The sequence below is a fragment of the Montipora capricornis genome, chromosome 6 (assembly GCF_036669925.1).
Source record: "Montipora capricornis isolate CH-2021 chromosome 6, ASM3666992v2, whole genome shotgun sequence".
NCBI lineage: Eukaryota > Metazoa > Cnidaria > Anthozoa > Scleractinia > Acroporidae > Montipora > Montipora capricornis.
In genome coordinates this window covers 57,505,890-57,524,342 of record NC_090888.1, presented here as the reverse complement: position 1 = coordinate 57,524,342, position 18,453 = coordinate 57,505,890, and the positions used below count along the sequence as shown (strand labels likewise).

The 18,453-nt window shown below is 39.5% G+C and overlaps 1 protein-coding gene across 1 annotated transcript in view; it reads left to right on the top strand.

Moving 5' to 3' along the window:
• LOC138054186 (probable ATP-dependent RNA helicase DDX10) overlaps window positions 1-13,042 on the top strand; it is a 25,911-nt gene extending 12,869 nt beyond the window's left edge. Inside the window, exons 7-21 of the mRNA XM_068900678.1 lie at window positions 980-1,094; window positions 1,440-1,473; window positions 2,244-2,306; window positions 2,638-2,742; window positions 5,057-5,219; window positions 5,807-5,891; window positions 6,166-6,229; window positions 6,953-6,990; window positions 8,284-8,371; window positions 9,416-9,504; window positions 10,267-10,309; window positions 10,766-10,981; window positions 11,413-11,532; window positions 12,591-12,833; window positions 12,923-13,042. Of these exons, the coding sequence (XP_068756779.1) occupies window positions 980-1,094; window positions 1,440-1,473; window positions 2,244-2,306; window positions 2,638-2,742; window positions 5,057-5,219; window positions 5,807-5,891; window positions 6,166-6,229; window positions 6,953-6,990; window positions 8,284-8,371; window positions 9,416-9,504; window positions 10,267-10,309; window positions 10,766-10,981; window positions 11,413-11,532; window positions 12,591-12,833; window positions 12,923-13,042 (1,586 nt within the window). The remainder of the gene's footprint in view (window positions 1-979; window positions 1,095-1,439; window positions 1,474-2,243; window positions 2,307-2,637; window positions 2,743-5,056; window positions 5,220-5,806; window positions 5,892-6,165; window positions 6,230-6,952; window positions 6,991-8,283; window positions 8,372-9,415; window positions 9,505-10,266; window positions 10,310-10,765; window positions 10,982-11,412; window positions 11,533-12,590; window positions 12,834-12,922) is intronic.
• The last annotated feature ends 5,411 nt before the right edge of the window (window positions 13,043-18,453 follow it).

The following is an 18,453-nucleotide window of genomic DNA, read 5'->3' as shown; positions in this document are numbered from 1 at the left end:
AATTAACACAATTTCAGTTTACAGTGTCCCCAATTACATGTAGTGCTCCAGCGCTAGAAGGACTAGACACTTAAATAAAGTTCCTTTCCTTTCCTTTCCTTTGAAACCATGTTCAACTAAACATCTTGAATACATGTACATGGTCCAGGTGTGGTGTGTTTAGTCTTTTCCTTGGCTTGGGTATTAAGGCAATTAATCACATTATATGTTGCAAGAGCTGCTGCATGACTCCTTACTCCTTTCATATTCCACCATAAAGTCTGCTACGAGCCTAGAAGGCCCCTCAGACCGGTGCTGGTTACTGTAGCATGTAGTGACTAGGAGTACTTCTACTCCCCCCTGGATGGGATGCTAGTCCATTGCAGGGTTACCCCCTGCATTAAATTCACCGGTACCCATTTATACACCTGGGTGGAGAGAGGCACCGTGAGAGTAAAGCGTCTTGCCCAAGAACACAACACAATGTCCCCGGCCAGGACCCGAACCCGGACCACTCGATCCGGAGTCGAGCGCACTAACCATGAGGCCACCGTGCCTCCCATTCAACCATGCAGTCCTAAAAATTGTTGTATGATGGTCTGGTCCCTTGCCTTTTAGATTAATATTTCAACTCATCTTTGATTCCCCACAAAAAATTGTGTACTTGGCTGTATCACATCTTTATTCTTTTTAACTGGTGTGATGCATTTGCCTTGTGACTTCAAGGCCTTAATCAGCTTTATTGATGTTACGCACAAAACAAATATCATGGCAGCCTGGTGCCATGAATTACTGACTTAACTTATTGCATCCTTATAGGTGGAGGCAATCAAGAACTAACAACACAAAATTTACCAGTTTGTGATTATTTGTGCACGCGTTGTTCTTACTCGTTTCACCAGTTCCTTTCAGTTCAGTTCAATGGGGTACAGCTAGCAACTAAACTACATTGCTTCACAACTAATTATTATAATAATAATATGCTGTTTCTGTCTCATAGTGTTGGATGAAGCAGACAGAATTTTAGATTTAGGTTTTGCAGCCACATTGAATGCCATTTTAGAAAATATCCCAGAAGAAAGGCAGACATTGCTCTATTCTGCAACGCAAACAAGGTTTGGAATTTTCCAGGTTACAGTATGTGAGTTCAACAGGATGTAATAAATTATTAATTAGTAAAAATAATTTATTAAACTTGCCCTTTTTATGTTTTAACGCTTGCTTCAGATATTGAATTTGACCATAGTTTGCGCATTACTTGAATTTTTTTTTTTTTTTTTTTGCTTAGTTAGCCCTTGGTCAAAGTGAATGGAATTAAAACCTCAGCTTGCAAGTCTTTGTAGCAGTGGCTTATTCACCCTTATCAACTTGCTTCAGTGATAAAATCAAAATTAATCTTCATGTTCAAGTTCATATCATGATTTCAAGATTTCACCAATACCACTTTCATTTTCTTGTAGATCAGTGCAGGACTTGGCAAGACTAAGCTTGCAGGTACATTGTACAGTACATTGATCTTCTGATGCAAAACCAAGGAAAAACCTCTCTCTAAGTAGAATACTATTAGGGAATTGAAAAAGAATTGGCCATTGGGTTTTTGTTAAAAACCCAATGACGCAACGTTCTGTTAACTTACAACCCCCCATGTTAGCATAGCACTAACCCTAACCCTAGTTACATGTATGTCGGTAAACGCTAAAGCTTTACTCAGACCAAAAAAAATGGGGTGAAAGAAAACCACTTTCTCCTGCCATAAGAGATTCAATATGGATGCACGATTGACCCTAAATCTTTCACAACATTCGTGTGGTATTTAAATGTATTATTAGCTCTTTCACTAAGAATCAGAGAATGCTTGGCTAGATAATAAATAAAGTATATAGGAATCATTAATTACTTTCATCGATCACAAATACATGTAAGCAGTCCGTTGAGACTATCTTTTACCAGTCCACATTTCCACCGAGTGGCTCTCATCCACAACAATGCATGCATGTCCTTTAACATCTCCCTAATATCCTTTTCCATTACAAAATCAACACATGCACATGTACAAGCTGAAACGTATGTAGTGTCAGTTCTTCAATGTCATGAACTTTGCAACTCCACTTTGAACATTGCACTCAACAATAATTTTTGCTGTCAATAATACATTGTGTATGTGCGGATGGTGGTAAACACAGTTGAAAAAGTTTGCAAGTTCACCTGTATTTGAAACGTTAGTGCAACTGCAACAATCCTTCAATTCTGATATCATCCTAAAGGATCCTGAATATGTAGCTGTTCACGAATATTCCAAGACAAGCACTCCAAAAGGACTCGTGCAGGTATGGCAAAGAATATCTTATATGCACTTATTGTTAGACTTGAATAAAACAGGTGTATTTTTATGTGCTCCTTTAGAATTCATAATCTTGAACACTGTTGTGTGTTCTCAACTAGCATAATGATGATTCAGGTGAAGAAAAAGTTATCTTTTAAGTTAGTAGCCTTGTTTTTTGTTTTCTTTTAGAATAAATTAAGGGTGCTTTAAGTTAAAGCTTTGTTTTTTTTTAGTTCAGTTTACATCAAATTAAAGAGTAAAAATAATTGTAGGTCATAACTTTCAGTATGGTAGTTTAACTCAAAAAGTAAGTGGTATTATAACTTTTATTTCAGAATTATGTGGTCTGTGAACTCCCAGAGAAGTTAAATTTTTTACATTCATTTATTCGTAATCACATCAAAAGCAAGATTCTGATTTTTATTTCAAGTTGTAAACAGGTGAGAATCAGTGAGACTATTTATTTTGCTTATTGTTTGCTGACCTCCAAGGTATGCACATGCATGTACCGATAATTCTCTTTAGTTTTTTTTATAGCTACTTAGGAAAGAAACGAGTTCAATGTGAATTCATCTCAAAAACTTCAGTTGAGGCTGCGTTACTTTGGGAAAATTTTGAAATAACAGTAGTACTGTAACAGTAAATCTAAAAAAATTAATAGTAATTAGTATAATTTATTAACATGGACCTCAAGTATATGGCATTCTCTTTGAACTATCGGAGAGATTTGTAAGGATAATACTCACTGACAGGAACGCTGTGTCCAAAACTGTTTAAGATTGGGCATACAGTGGGTCATGCTCATGTCTTAGAGAGAAGTTGCCTTGTTTGCAGCATTGTGCCATGTGTGTTATGCATAAATTTTTTAACAAAATATGAGCGGTGCTCGTATCTAAAACATCTGTCATTGTTTAAGTGTGATTACAAGATTACTTTCTTTTAAATTGAAACTAAATTATAGTGGGTTACAAATTTTGAGGCAAATGAAAGGTATAGACTCTGTTAGAGGGAGAAACACACACCGTGCATTTTCCCTTTCAACACACTCGTCCGAAAAATTGGCTTTTGCCCTGAGTGGGAATCGAACCCACGTCTCCCTGATTACTAGTCGGGCATGCTTGGCTGACAGTTCAAAGAGACAGTCCCAAAGAGAATGCCAACAGTTCAAAGACAATGCCGACAGTTCAAAGAGAATGCCATACACTTGAGGTCCATGTTAATAAATTATACTAATTATTATTTTTTAGATTTACTGTTACAGTACTGTTATTTCAAAATTTTCCCAAAGTAACACGTACATCCTCAACTGAAGTTTTTAAGATGGATTCACATTGCTTGGCATGCATGTATATACACTGTACTTCAAGTGAAGCATCGAACCAATTGTATAAACCGATGATACTACCAAATTTGGAATACTGTTGTGCTGTTTTTCATGGCTGTGGTAAGGAAATTGAAGAAGAGTTGGAACACCTGCAGTGACGTGCTGCTAGGATAGTGCTAAAGAGGGTGCACTTGTCCACTCAAGATATGGCTTCCGGTCTTGGTTGGGACCCTCTTAAGACGAGAAGAGAGAAACATCATCAAACTTGTCAAGAATTGTCTTGATGGACAAGCTCCAAGTTATTTCTCAGATTATTTTCGACGGCAAACTTATGATATTCATGACTATGACACTAGGTCTAAGGATAGGTTATTTATTAATAAAGTCAATCTCTAGTTGACTAAGAGGGCCTTTTTCTATTTAATGGTTGTATCTAGAACTTTTGTTTATAAAATGGCTACTTTTATTTATTATAATTATGTAATGTATTCCAATTACGTAATTATAATTGTTTTTTTTTTATTTATTTTTCAAAAATCTGTTTAATATATTCATTTATTTTTACACAGGACCCATATTGATAGCAGTTTTTATAACTGAATTGGTCATCCTGTTTAAACATATTATTATCAAGGCTACCATGCTGGCAACGCAGCAGATTAATGGGGTGACTTAGCAGCGTGGAGATCCCTAGGGCCCAACTTTTCTTCACTTGAGTGTGTATCCTTACCTCTACAACCCCAGACAGGGCTTAGAACATATGAAAGTTATAAATTTTGAGGCAAATGAAAGGTACAAACTATACCTGTATGTCCAAGGGCCAGCCAGCCCATAACCAAGTAACCAGTGTTCAAAGTTAGCGATCATCTGGTCATCCTAGACCACCAGAAAGTTTAAGGGGCGACCAGTTTTTGGTAGAATTTAAAGCCTGGTTGCCTAAGGAAAAAACAATGAAAACCCAACCAAAAATAGAAAGCGAATTAATCACAAGCAGCACCCAACTTACATGTACTGTACATGTGTTGCTTAAATTCTATTGTCAATGTCCCGCTAGTAGTGTGAAGTTAATAAATTTGAGCAGCTGAGCATTTTCCTCACCTTTGAATATTGGAGACTTTTGCAAGACATTGGCAGATAGGAAAATGCAAGAAACAAACATGTAGGCTATGGACAACATAAACCCAGACCCACACAAGATGTCCACTGACAACTTTACTCCATGTAGAAACTGATTCTGATTTGTTTAACTCTTGCGTCTCTCTTTAACCCATTGACTCCCAGGGGTTCCCCATTGACGAGTAAAATCGCCTGGCGTTAGAATCTGACGGGTTTAGGCCGGTTTGGGCATCAAAGGGTTAACCTTGACTAGAGAAAAGAATCCTGAAAGTACACTGTTTAAGTTTATGCGTTTTTTCCTTCTTTCCTGTCAGGTAAAATTCATATATGAATCTTTCAGACGACTTCGTCCTGGAGTTCCATTGATGGCTCTGTATGGTCACCAAAAGCAGTTAAAAAGAATGGCAGTTTACAATGACTTCTGTAACAAAACAGCAGCTGTGTTGTTTGCAACGGATATTGCAGCAAGAGGGCTTGGTGAGGATTTGTCTTTAAATCACCGGTGCAGACAAAGGGGTTTTATCTCGACATCTCAATAATCAGGATCACATTAATTTTGCTTTACCCCCTTTTTTGTCGAGTGCCTCATTTTTAATTTAGGGGTAATGGTTTCTTAAATTTGTGTTTTTTTCAAAACTGCCATTATTTACGAGCAAATAATAATTATTATTAGATCCGTTTTTGAAAAATGGTTGTCATAAAAAAGAAGAGATTTATAAAATATAAAATAATTATTAATGTATAACATCTCTTTCGGTATAAATGCTCCATTTCGACAATCTAGATCCTATGCTGTAGATATGGTGGGACAATAAAAATTATTGTTGAAATTCTTGGGACATTTTGCACCATGAAGGTAAAACCTATGACACTCCCCATACTCCCTCCAAACAATTTTGGATTTTGTGCACCATATCTCAATGATTCTCATGACTTTGCATGTGAACACAATTTGAGGAAAAGTCTGAAGGAAACTTGGAAAAATGATCTACACATGTATTGTTGTAAGGCAGTGTTGACATTTGAGGCACTGCTTTACGTATTGTTTGATTACTTTTCTCTAGACATTCCTGCAGTGCACTGGGTTGTTCAACTCGACTGTCCTGAAGATGCAAATACATATATACACAGAGCTGGACGAACTGCAAGGTGATTGAATTCATATTGTACTTTTGAGGAGTACTCTTTTAGATTTACTGCTTTGTTATTTTAGCAAATGTTACCCACTTATTACAAAGCTACTTCAGCTGGTGTACATAAATGTATGAGTATTGAAGCATCCTAGCATTTGCATAACCTCCTGTAGCTAAGTGGTAGAGCATGTGGACTAGTAATCTAAATTCGCACAACTATTGGGGTATATCTGAAAGCTTGAAATTCCCATTTGTTTGTTTTACCACTTACAGTGTACTTTTGATTCCAGATATCACACGAATGGTCAAGCACTTTTGGTGTTATTACCCTCCGAGGAACTTGAAATGATAAAAGTAAGGCTTAGGACAAGTGGTTATGTTTGGCTGTGTCCCTCAGAAATGTATCCATCCATATAATGTGATTCTTCACCTATCTTTGCACTGGTTTCTCTGCAAAAAAATAGCCACACAAAGCGTGCTTAGACCAGGATCATAAATGGTGGCCAATAAGTTATTCTTTGGTCCTTGTGCTAACTATAATTTTTTTATAGTCACGTAGGCAGATCAGCATGAACAAAATACAAGAAAGGTTGCTTTAGAAGGAGATTGAGGCTAATTGGTCTAATTAGAACAAGGAATATTGATTTGGTATATGGGGTTAAATACACCTTAAAAATAATTATTTGGTGAAAGGCTATCAATAATCTTAAGAACAATGTTTCTCAAACCATGGTACTTGAATTTAAAAAAACTGACTCAAGAAACGTAAGAAAAACTTGATCCATTTCAGTATACTACTAAGGCAGTGCTTCCAAAAGACAAGACTGTGATACAGAGCATTTCTAGCAAATTAAAATTATTAATATTTTTAGCTATTTCACCTACTGCCAGCATTGTCTGACAGACATGGCTGGTGGGTCGATCATTTGACTGACTGACTGCATGTCTACAGTATCTGTCTGTGTCTGTCTCTCTTGTCTGTCTCTCTTTCTTAGTGAGGATCTGACAGTCTAGCTGATTGGCTAGACGGCTGGCTGATCGATAGTCAATGACTGATTGCATTTTTCCTTCATATAGGCTCTAGAGGAAAAAAAGATACCAATTAGCAAAATAAGGTAAATGGCAAATTGCTGCATTATTGATTTTCCTCAACAATCAGTATCATCATAATCACACTTATTTTGTAAAGCAGAGGGAGAAATTTATAAGACACTGTGAGACTGGTTTATTGACCTACCTACTTTTAAATATAGATATGAACTATCATGCAGGCCTTCATTCATAAGTGTTTTGCATTCATATTATGTTAAAATAAAACAAAAGTTTAAGGTTGAAAGCTATGTTACAAGTGAAAGTACATGTACATGTAAGTTTAGTTACAGTACTACCTCTAAGTTAATAGCAAGCTTGTTTGGGGATCGACACTGCCAAGAGGAATTTGTTGGTGTCAGGACGAAGGATGGCACAGTCAGTTAGTGCGCGGTCTTTGTGCAAGAGGTCCTGAGTTCGATTCCCGGATCTCGCATCCTTGTTTTGACTTCTTTCCTTTCAGTGTAGCTAAGTAGCTTTAAATACCCATAAAATGGAGCACTGTTGGAGAGGGGGGAGTAAAATGAGCGCAACGTCGACCTCAGGTTTGTCAGTTGAATTACTGTTACGAGTTATCGACGTTAAGTATGGTTACTTTAAGTGGCGAAGGGAAAACCTGATGACCTGACAGAAAACCTGGTAGAGCGAACCAACAAATTTGATCCACATATGGAGTCATCCAGGGTTTGACTCCTCCAATTCGACGGTCTCGTCGTTATGGTTGTGGTGGTGTTAACTGTTGATGGTGCCTCTTTGCCAAACTTTGAAACAGTTAGAAGGTATAGCTTATGTAGAACAATCCTTGATATAAAGGCCCTGCGTTCAAATCAAGTGAACTCAATTGAAAACCAATGAAATGTTTAGGTCTCCTCTGTTTATCTCTTAGTAGAGAAACAACAAACATGAGACTGGGGGTACAAGGCTGGTGCAGTGGTGAGGACACTTGCCTCCCACGAATGTGGCCTGGGTTAGATTCTCAGACTTGGCATCATATGTGGGTTGAGTGTTTTGGTTTCTCTACTCTGCTTCGAGAAGTTTTTCTCCAGTTACTCCGGTTTTCTCCTCTCCTCAAAAACCAATGTTTGATTTGATTTCTATTGTACAGTGGCCCAATTAGTGTACCAGTGCTAGAAGATTTGACACGTAAATAAAGTTTATCATCATGTGTCATGGTCCAGGATTTGAAACTTTAAGTGCATACATAAGTTGGAGGGAGACAAAAACTTAGTCCCACCACTGCACCAACCTGATGATAGAGATGAAAGTTATTTGACAGTCACTAGATGCAGTTAAAATATTTCTTGTATTTTACTTTACAGAGTAAACCCAGCAAAACTTGGATCCATTCAAAAGAAACTTGAAGCTTTCTGTGCCCAAGATCAAGACATAAAACAATGGGCTCAGAAGGTACCCATTCCCTAACAATGGTGTATTTTAGTGTGCGTTGATGTTTGTGCGTTTTTGTGTCAAGGTCCAACGTAGTTTTACAAACCAACAGATGAAAGAAGTGTATATTTCGTACTTATCTGGACAATTTAAGCAAGAGATTCGAACTCATGACCTCTGCAATGCCATTGCATTGTTAGCTTCCCGGAATCTGATTTTTGCTATCCATGCCCCTCTTCCCACTTTCGTCATTCCACCACTGCCCTTAAAACATCTACGGTATCATATTTTATGTCTTCTATAACCCCTTCTTACCCCTCCCTAAGGTACGCAAGTCACACAATTCAGATACAGCTTTGGGCAGCTTCAAAAGAAGGGCTTGTAATAATGTCTTTGTTACAGTGACTAGTGACCTCCAGACTAACTGGGATAATATTTTTGTGCATAAAAATTAAACTAGACTCACTTGCAGTGTAAATATCCTACCGTAGTCCTCATAGTATAGATTATCATCCTGTCAGTGTGCAACCACGTGCTCTCAGTCCCTGTTCCTCTCTGGGTAACGCCACTCAGTGTGCGTTTAAGGTACGAGTACTAAGGGGGAATCGTTATTGCGAGTTTATTGCAGAACAAACATGTAGGCGAATCGACCTGTGGGCGAAACGACCGGTTACCTGCAAAACCACATGCTTTCAGCCCCTGTTCTTTCTGTTCTTCTCTGGTTAAGGTCACTCATTGTACTTTTAACGCCCGAGTGCTAAGGGAGTGTTTGCATGACAACGGTTTAAATTTTCGTCCCTTTATCAGAATTACAAATACCGGCAAGACTTGTGCGGATGTCAGAATTTGTACGGGTGTTATACGAACGAATACTGAGTAATAAGAGGGAACCAGCGTAAACTCGAGCCGGAATAAAACTCGTTCCGGTATGAGATATTCACATGTAAACATCCGTTAAATCAAACGATAAGCGCCAGTTCTGCTTATTTTTACGAGGAATGGTGGGTTGAAAGCGAGGTTTGAATTTTCAAATCAACAGTTGACTTTTTGTAAATTTATTTCCAGAATATTGTATCGTACGCCAGATCCGTTTTCCTTCAGTCAAATAAAAAGATTTTTGATGTCAACAAGCTTCCACTAGATCAATATGCACGGTAAGTGGCCGTTGGTTCTAAAAAAGGATACGCTTTTGTCCGTAGCTGTGATTTTTTCGAGTTATACCAGAAGGGATACTTGGGTAACCGCTCTGATAAGCAACAATGTACCTGTCCACAACCTTGGACAATAGAGCGGTTTTCAATTGAGTGTCGAAAGTAATTAGCGAATTGCTTTGGTTTTGCATAACTTCACTCAGTGATTGGTTCAAAGTTCTCGTGCCATTTTTTCAACAATTCAGAAGTGAAACCAAAACCAATCGTGGCTTGCGCGTGCACATTTTCCCGCGCTTTGTGTCGGCTTCGTGTAATTACTTCGAGTTTTGATTGGTTTACTGGATTGTCTTCGTCTTTTTGATTGGCCAAAGTAATTACTTTGGTTTTGGTTTTACGACACTCATTTGAAACTCGCTGTAGCTGACAATGAAATAACCATCCGGTGTGGTAAAAAAAGAGAAACTTCACAATAACTACATGGTTGGGTCTCAAAAACTTAAACAGTTTAACTTTTCCATTTGGTCTGACACGTTAGTATTCGCCTGCGAAGAAATCTTTTCCGTATCCCGAAGACCTCCGAAGTATTTTCGCAATTTTCTCGCAGAATTCGGCCGAAATCTGGTCGGAGCTCTTCATTCCTACGTGAACCCTTGGTGTGCATGTTTCACCTTGACTTACAAAATGAAGCTCTGTTGACACATTTTAGGGTTTCTGTCCTCAGCGAAGCCTTTGATTAATTTACCCGTGATTTTTCTCCTTTCGTAGATCGCTTGGATTACCAAATCCCCCAAGGATTAGGTTTTTAAAGGTAAGCTTTGGGTTACGTCTTCTCGCATGATAATACAAATATTATTATTGACGGACGAAGATTAAATATGCGGCATATTTCTTAAATGTTAGTTTCCCTGGTGTCATGGTCTACTTCCAGACGCCACTAAAGAACGGCTACGAAAAAGACTACTTAAAGACTCGATTGTTTTTACACATTTCATAAATGTGTAGGATATATTTTTACTTTCTTCGGAAAAAGAGAATTTCATGTACCTTTAAGTCATTTCACTTTTATTTCAATCCCTGTATTCTTTTACACGCACCTTACCCTTTTTAAATGCAGAGCCCGATATATAGATAGCAATTTGTTCGGCAGAAAGACTAAAATTTTGTTAAAAAGGAAGCTCTGGTAAGCAGTAAAAATAATTTGTGAAATGCGTTTACTTTACGTTTGACAATAACTAACAATCATCAACGTGAATTTCGTCGACAGAAAAAAGATAAAAAGAGCGGTGTGTTCGATAAAATATCCCTTACGAATCGGCAGAGTGATGGTAGTAGTGATGATGAGGCTAATGACAAAAGTCGTGAGGATGACAGAGATCTGGGAATCACTTCAGAAGAGGAACCGGACGAGGCGATGCAGGATGATTTATTGATCCTTAAGAAGCGCCATGTCAATTTGGAACAAGGTCAACTTCCTGACAAGGTAACTTTTTAAACACCATGAAATGAGTTGCTTTGCTCCTGAAAGCGTGACTGATAAGCCAAAATGGCGGTCAATATCAATAAGAATTAAAATAAAAAAAAGGTATAGTATCAGCTCTCAATGTCTGGCTATTTTGGCGATATTCAAGCAGTTTCTATTATTTTTACGTGTCGTTCGTTTTATAGATGATGACTGTGATGGTGAAATTGAAACCCTCGCTTATATATTATTCATAACAGGAAACGCAGTTAAAAAGAACTTTGTGCACGTTCATACATTTGAGTTTCCTTCCAAGCTTGGATTTTTTCCAGGTTACCTAACTGAGATGATCATTCTCGTATGGAATGACATCATTTCGTATCTCGTGTATGCTCTCAGAGGAAACGCAGTTGTTGGTTGCTGAAATAAGCGTTGTCGCTTCATTTTTCTAGGAAGAGAACATGCAGAGTGAGCCAAGAACCAAACGTCCTCAGACCAAAACATCTGTGGCCAAGAAACTGCTGAACAAAGGCTTCATGAACTCAAAGATTATCTTCAATGAAGAAGGAGAGGTGAGAAAGTGTATATCCCTGACACCACTTTAAAAGGGAAAGTACGGTCTAGAAAAAGTTTCTCTAAATCACGAAAATGTTTCCCTAGGGAATTCGAAAATAATTGCTGTTTTGCCCAGTTCGCCGTTAATATGTGACAAGAGCACTTTGAAGTTGCCTCCTTCGTGACTTGGAGAGCGCCATCTTGGATATGACGTGTTACGAGGTAGAAATAGTCAACAAACGTGTTCGACCTTACTAAATTCTCCGTTCCGTGATCACTCTCTCAATGTTGTGTGACCTTTCTGCTTCGAGAAATTCAAATGTAAGATGAACTATGGTAAACGGTCTTGTGGTTCAATAGGTAGTAGGCCATGTAGGCCATAAGTGCGACAGAAACTCAAGTCACTAAATACTTATAGATTTTCTAGTCAATCAAACTAAAGCGTTATTGTTGGCTATTTAAACACATTTAGTCCAATTGAGTGGTCAAGTATGCTAATACAGGAAAAGAACTTTCGATTCAGATAAACCTTTTGTAGACCGTACTTTCCCTTGAAGGACCGGAGTCTCGTTTTCATGTGAGATGTTGGCATTTTCCACGCTCTCAGTTAGTCAAAACGAGTCAAAACACGCGCAACAAAGTGATTTTTCCCACGCTCTCGCTATAAGAGCCTGAGAAAGACTACTGAGAGATGTTGACTATATAATTTGCGAACTATAGGTCGACACGCCTAACCTACCTCTAAGAAGCTGCGTATCACCCGACGGGAAGACCTATCCCGATTTTGCAGAAAAATTGTATAATAACGCTCAAATAATGCTCGAATTCTGAAAAAAAGTGCTTGAAATTTAGAAATAGTGCTAACCCTAACCTTACTTCGAGGTCAACGCTTTTTTCAAGCCTAAGGAGCTCTTGATGAGAAGATGGGCGACTTACAACACTGGTCCAGTGAGTGTATCACTTGTGGAGAGTATGGTCTATATCAGAACGCACTTTGCATCAGAATCACCCTGAATCAATCCCTTCACGTTTAATGACCCGTGTGTCGAGTCTAATTTTTAAGTTTCCTTTTCAGCCTTTGAAAACCGAGGGAGCTCCTATCCACTTCACACGTGAACTCAAAGTATCCAATCAGAAACTCGAGCCAGTGCCCCTTGCTAAGATGAACAAACGTCCTATTGGGGGCATTTCAGTGAAAGAGTCGCGTGATTTGCTACAAGAAGCGGATTTGGTTGACAGAAAAGTAGAGAGAGAACGGATCAAAAGCAAACACAAAGACCAGAGACGGAAAGTAAAGAAGCGACGTCGGGAGGAACAGGTACTGGATCAATTTTTTTTTATCTCTTCGTCAGTTTTCTATAGATCAGGACATCCCACGTCATTTACTGTCAGCTATTTTTGCTATAGGGGTTAACTGCTGTCAGCTTGCCTGCGGGCGGTCAGGATATGGATGAAACAGATGATTCAGATGAAGAAGAGCAGATAAGGTATGTAGCAGCGTTGTTGACTCATGCCGAGCTATCTTGAGACTGGTTTCGAATTACACTTTGGACCGCGCACCGGTGGCTCAGTTGGTTGAGCACAGGGGCTGCCATTCGGGAGGGACCAACATTCAGGGCCTTAAAATATCTGAGGAGAAGGTGCTGCCTTTGTAATAACATCTGCAAATGGTTAGACTTTCAAGTCTTCTCGGATAAGGACTATAAACCGTAGGCCCCGTCTCACAAATATCTTTGATGTTCGTAAGTTCCCTGTGGGGCGTTAAAGAACCCACACACTATTCGAGAAGAGCAGGGGATGAAGTTCCCGGTGTTGTGGCTATCCTTCGTGAGTGTATGGGTGGGTGGGTATAGCAGGTCCGCATCAGCTGTATAGCTGCCAATACTTCAACCTGCTGAAACAAATAAATAAATAACAAACAAACAAACAAACAAGGTTTAGTGTGAGCTTGAGGTTGGTTTTTGGTCGTTGTTAATAAGGTCTCGTTGACTCGCTTCACAATCGCAATGTACAGCATGCGAGGCATTCGTGAGAGGCATGGTAAATCAGCTCTATTACACTTTGATTAAGTCTATATTAAGCCAGGGTTGCACATGTAGCTAAAAATAAATTCATCCGGATCCGGTTGAAGGTTCTATTGAGGCGGTAAGTTCCTGCTCTGAGCGTCAAAGCGACCTGGTAACACGCTTGTTCCCAGTGCCTCACAACACCCCGCATTCTACGGGGAGAGAGAAGAAACACACAACAGTACTTAAAACAACGGTTTTATTTCACTTCCAGTATGAATAAATTCTAGTGATAATTCCGTATACTAACAGGTATTAAATTTTTTTGTTAACACATCGAATGCCTTGTAAACTTTGTAGAGAATAATTTACGATCTTCTCAGTCACTTCAATCAACGGCCAAAATTCAGCCGGCGATCACCCCTTTCTCAAGCGGTGATTTCCACCGGCAGCCGGCGCTTAGCGACATCCCTGTAATAAGCCTAAGAAAGATTGAGGTCAGGTCAGGGTTTTAGACAAATCATTGAATTAATCCTGGCACTTAGAGCGGTTTTCAAATGAGTGTCGTAAAACCAAAACCAAAGTAATTACTTTGGCCAATCATAAAGGACGGAGACAATCCAGTAAACCAATCGAAACTCGAAGTAATTATACGTAGCCGACACAAAGCGCGCGAAAATGTGCACGAGCGAGCCACGATTGGTTTTGGTTCCACTTGATTGGTAGAAAAAGTGGCGCGAGATTTTTGAACCAATCACTAAGTGAAGTAATGCAACACCAAAGCAATTCGCTGATTACTTTCGATACTCAATTGAAACCCGCTCCATCTGGAGAATTTAAGCAACTGTCTCTTATTGACACGTGAACAATGGACCATTTCCGAGTTGCTGTTAGTCTCGGGGAATGAGTTTGATTTGCATAAGAATACGCAACTTATTTCTATTTGAATGGTTGTGCACCGGGATTCGCTTTGAAACTGAGGCATGCAGCAACTATTGGGGTGGCTTCACAACGGGATTCGAACCCATGACCTCTGCAGTGCCGGTGCAATGCTCTACTGAATGAGCTATGAAGCCACGTAGCTCTATCAGAGATAATTGCTTAAAAATTGTAAAAACGTTCACTGGTGCCACAGCCTTCAATGGATATGAATGGAAAAAATGACAACTGCAATATATACAAAAATAGGTGAGACTATAAAAAGAATATATTAAAGCGGGAAAAAAAATTAATAAAAGTGTGAAAAAAACTAATTGTTCTTTTTTAAAAGAATAGAGTATTGATTAGGGAGCGAATTGTTATCTGCATGATCTATCGAAGCGGTGTGCCATGATTCTAGTGTCTTGCGGGTACGAGAAGAACCCTTGTCAATCGCTTGGGAATTTTCAAAGTCAATAGAGTGATTTGAAGACCAAGCGTGTTTAGCGATGTTGGAGCCTCTTGCGTAAGATTTCACATTCCTCGTATGTTCGAAAGTTAACTATATATAGCCAGTGAACGTTTTTACAATTTTTAATATGTTTTACCCAGGCTACGGTTCCTCTATTTTTAAACATAATTGCTTAAATTTGTCCAGATAAGTTCGAGGATCAGTTCGAAAAGCGATATAAACACGAGGCTTGTTTCACTCATTGTTTATTCTGCTCGTTTTCTTGTATCTCACTGATTTTACCAAAAAAAGATAGCATTGCATTTAAAAGCCACTTTCTTGGAGGAGATCGATACGTTCATTGCAAGCCAATATAAGCTATCCAAGACCGACGAAATCCGCTCTAAATTTAGCACTTTTCTTCAATTAAAATCCCGTAGGATATGGCCCTTGCTTTGTAGTTGTATTTGGCCGCAGATTTCGAACATTCCTACCCAATCATGAGCCTTCACGGTATATTTAATGTTTTTCGATTTTAGTGTAATGTGCTTGATTTCACGTGCCTAACATGTCTGGCTCTCACGCCTTGCTGACACGCAGTTTTCGTAGACTGATAAACGAAAAGCGATATGGGAAAGAAATGTGTATTTGAAGTCTTTGAAGTCGGAGTTATAATAATAATAACCGTGATATTTACCGAGGAAGCTCCACTCACCGGAAGTGGTTTTCAGGGAGGTCCTTGAATTTTGAGACAGTTTGGTTTTTGAGGAGAGGGGAAAACCGGAGACTCTCGGAGCAGAGTAAAGAACCAACAACAAACTTAACGCACATATGGCATCGGGTCCGGGAATCGAACCTGGGCCACATTGGTGGGAGGCTAGTGCTATCACCACTTCACCATCCCTGCTCCCTGTTAATCTTGGCTGTTTTATATCAATGTTTGTTGTGCTTCGTGGCGGTCTCGTCCAAACATTACTGCCCATCCCTCTGGTTAGTGTCCTGGGGCCCGTTTCTCGAACGTCCCGAAACTTTACGGGCCATTTTCGGATGTCACAATTTCCTCTGTATCTCAAAAACGGAGGGGGTTTGAGTCGTTAAACTTAATATTCAGTTTACTTGTTGTTACCTTGAAAACATGTTAAAAGATCGGCTTTCCTGAAAAAGCGGTTGGCAGGTTGACAAATGGCTTTTCGGGCCCGAAAAGTTTTCAGGACTTTCGAGGAACTACCAGGTGATCTGGTGACGTAATTTGGAGGACCGGGAAGAAAAATTTTAAGGCCGTATCCCACAACCGCGCGCGGCCTTAGGTGTTGTTTGCAATGTCCCTGCAGTATTGCCATCGCCAAAACGCAACAGATCATTACGTGTCTATCACATTTTCCTGTTACTGAATGAACATTCAAGTACACCCGACAAGATCTAACCTCGCCTCCGCCAGTTGAATTCGAAAATAAGGCCGCGCGCGGTTGTGGGATATGGCGTTAAAATTGTTCTCCCCAGTCGTCCGAATTACGTCACCAGATCACCTGGTATGATTTCGATCCCAGTCCATTGAAATATCGGTCCCTTGGGTCGTTTTGTATCGACACGGGAAGGTGAATACATAATGCTATTGTTGCGAACCATTGAGTTTCTCGTCTGTTTTTGTTGTTTTCTACATCCCAGGCAAGAAGAAACGTCTTACAGCGGACAACGATGAGGCTTCTTTGCAATCTAAAGGCACATTAGCGGAAGACGAGGAACTCGCCATGCAGTTGTTAACTGGGTTTTAATCACGCCAAAGGTCAGGAGGGAACAATGGACGGCAATGTTTCTCGGGTTTTCATTTCCTCTTGATATGGTGACTCTTGGTGGCAGTGGAATTCCAAGTGTCTAAATCGACTTTGTACTCATGGGATTTAAGATACAGCCCCTTAAAAGGCTTTCAAAGCTATTTCTTTTCCAAAAAAATTCTGGCATTCTGTTCACAGATTAAGTGAAAAGGAGTTTATTCGAGCGATAAATCCAGACAATGAAAATAAATTGTCAGCCAAAGTTACGAGTTCTTGGTCGTGTTGTTTTATTTGTCACCCTGGAAACAAATAAAGTCAGTTCTGTTCTGTCTTAATACTGCCAACCGTACATGGAAAATACGGAGAATTGTTACTTCTTTTTCTGCATAGAAAAATTCTAGGATCCTTAGACCCGGTTCAAGCGTCGAACTTCACATGTTCCTAATCTAATGCAAATGAGAAAAATCTATTGCTTTCGCTCATTTGTATTAGATTCGGCACATGTGAAGTTCGACGTTTGAACCGGGAGTTGATGCATACTAATTAATTAGGTTGTAATGCGACTTCAGTGCAGTTCCTAGTTTTCTTGTTCGAAAAGGTTTACTCTGAAATCGGCCATTTATGGCAAAAAATATTTGGTTTGTTGGCCCTTACTAATATCAGGGAAAAATCTCGATTTTCGACACTTAAGAAAAACTGGCCGTATCTCTCGTATTCTAAGACGCTTTCCAAGCTGTTTTTGGGGCAGAAAAGTGCTAGGATCCTTGGCGCCTCGATACATAGCAGTTATGACACAAAAAGGCATTAGACAAGTATGGACTTGTCTAAAGCTTGAGCAAGTTTTGACCCAATTTTCCGGCTGTTTTTATTTATTTTATTGTCACCTTACTGCAAGTTTGTTATCTGGGAATTAGTTTGAACGTTCCTGTCCAGCCAATTTATTAGTAATATATCTGGGTTGGCCATATTAGCGAGGGCCTCCTATGAGTCCTAAGTGGTAATTATCATGCAGAAGAGTGTGACGGGCTCCAATTCACCGAGACTGCCGCGGATCGTGCACGTTTTGTGAAATAACGAAATAGAGAGAATTCTTCTGTCTTATATCCGCTCCTGCATGACCGAGCGAATGAAAAAAAGTGTCCTTTGGTTTCCCTCTCGCGAGGTTGAATTCGTAATGAAGTTGGATCAATAGTTTAAAATCTAGCAAACGGTTAATTTTTTTATTTCTAAATTGGTGTATTTGCCAGCAATTTTACGAAATTCGTAGTCATTGAGTTTGCGTGGGGCTGTAGTAGGATTTTTCTTTTATACAGGCGGAACAATATGCTAGACGTCAATGTGAACGCAATTAAATTACGACTTCTTCAAAAGTGGATCCGTGCACTTGCGTGGAGAGAATTATGTAAGTGGCTGGGGCACCTTGCTAAAATATTGCGGTTTGTGGTCTGCAAAGGTCTTCAAGCGTCCTCCGTACAGAAACAGGTGAAATTTCTTGCAACCAAAACCACCTGCCAAGGCTGTTCATTCTGGCTGTACCGTTTCTCGGGGTCTGTGAGGCTTTACCTGGCTGAGTGAACCACTCCAACTTAACTCTCCTGGTTTCTTCTGTACAAGAGTTGTGGCCAATCCCACAGGGAACCCATCAATGTGGAGCTCGTTTTTCGGCTGAGGAACAAAATGTGCTTGGACTTTGTTACTACTAAGCATGTTTTTGAGTTCTTGCTTCGCAGTGTCCCTGCTTCCACTCGAATTTTCCGGTCACTAGTTTACCAATTTTCCAGGCTGCTTTCT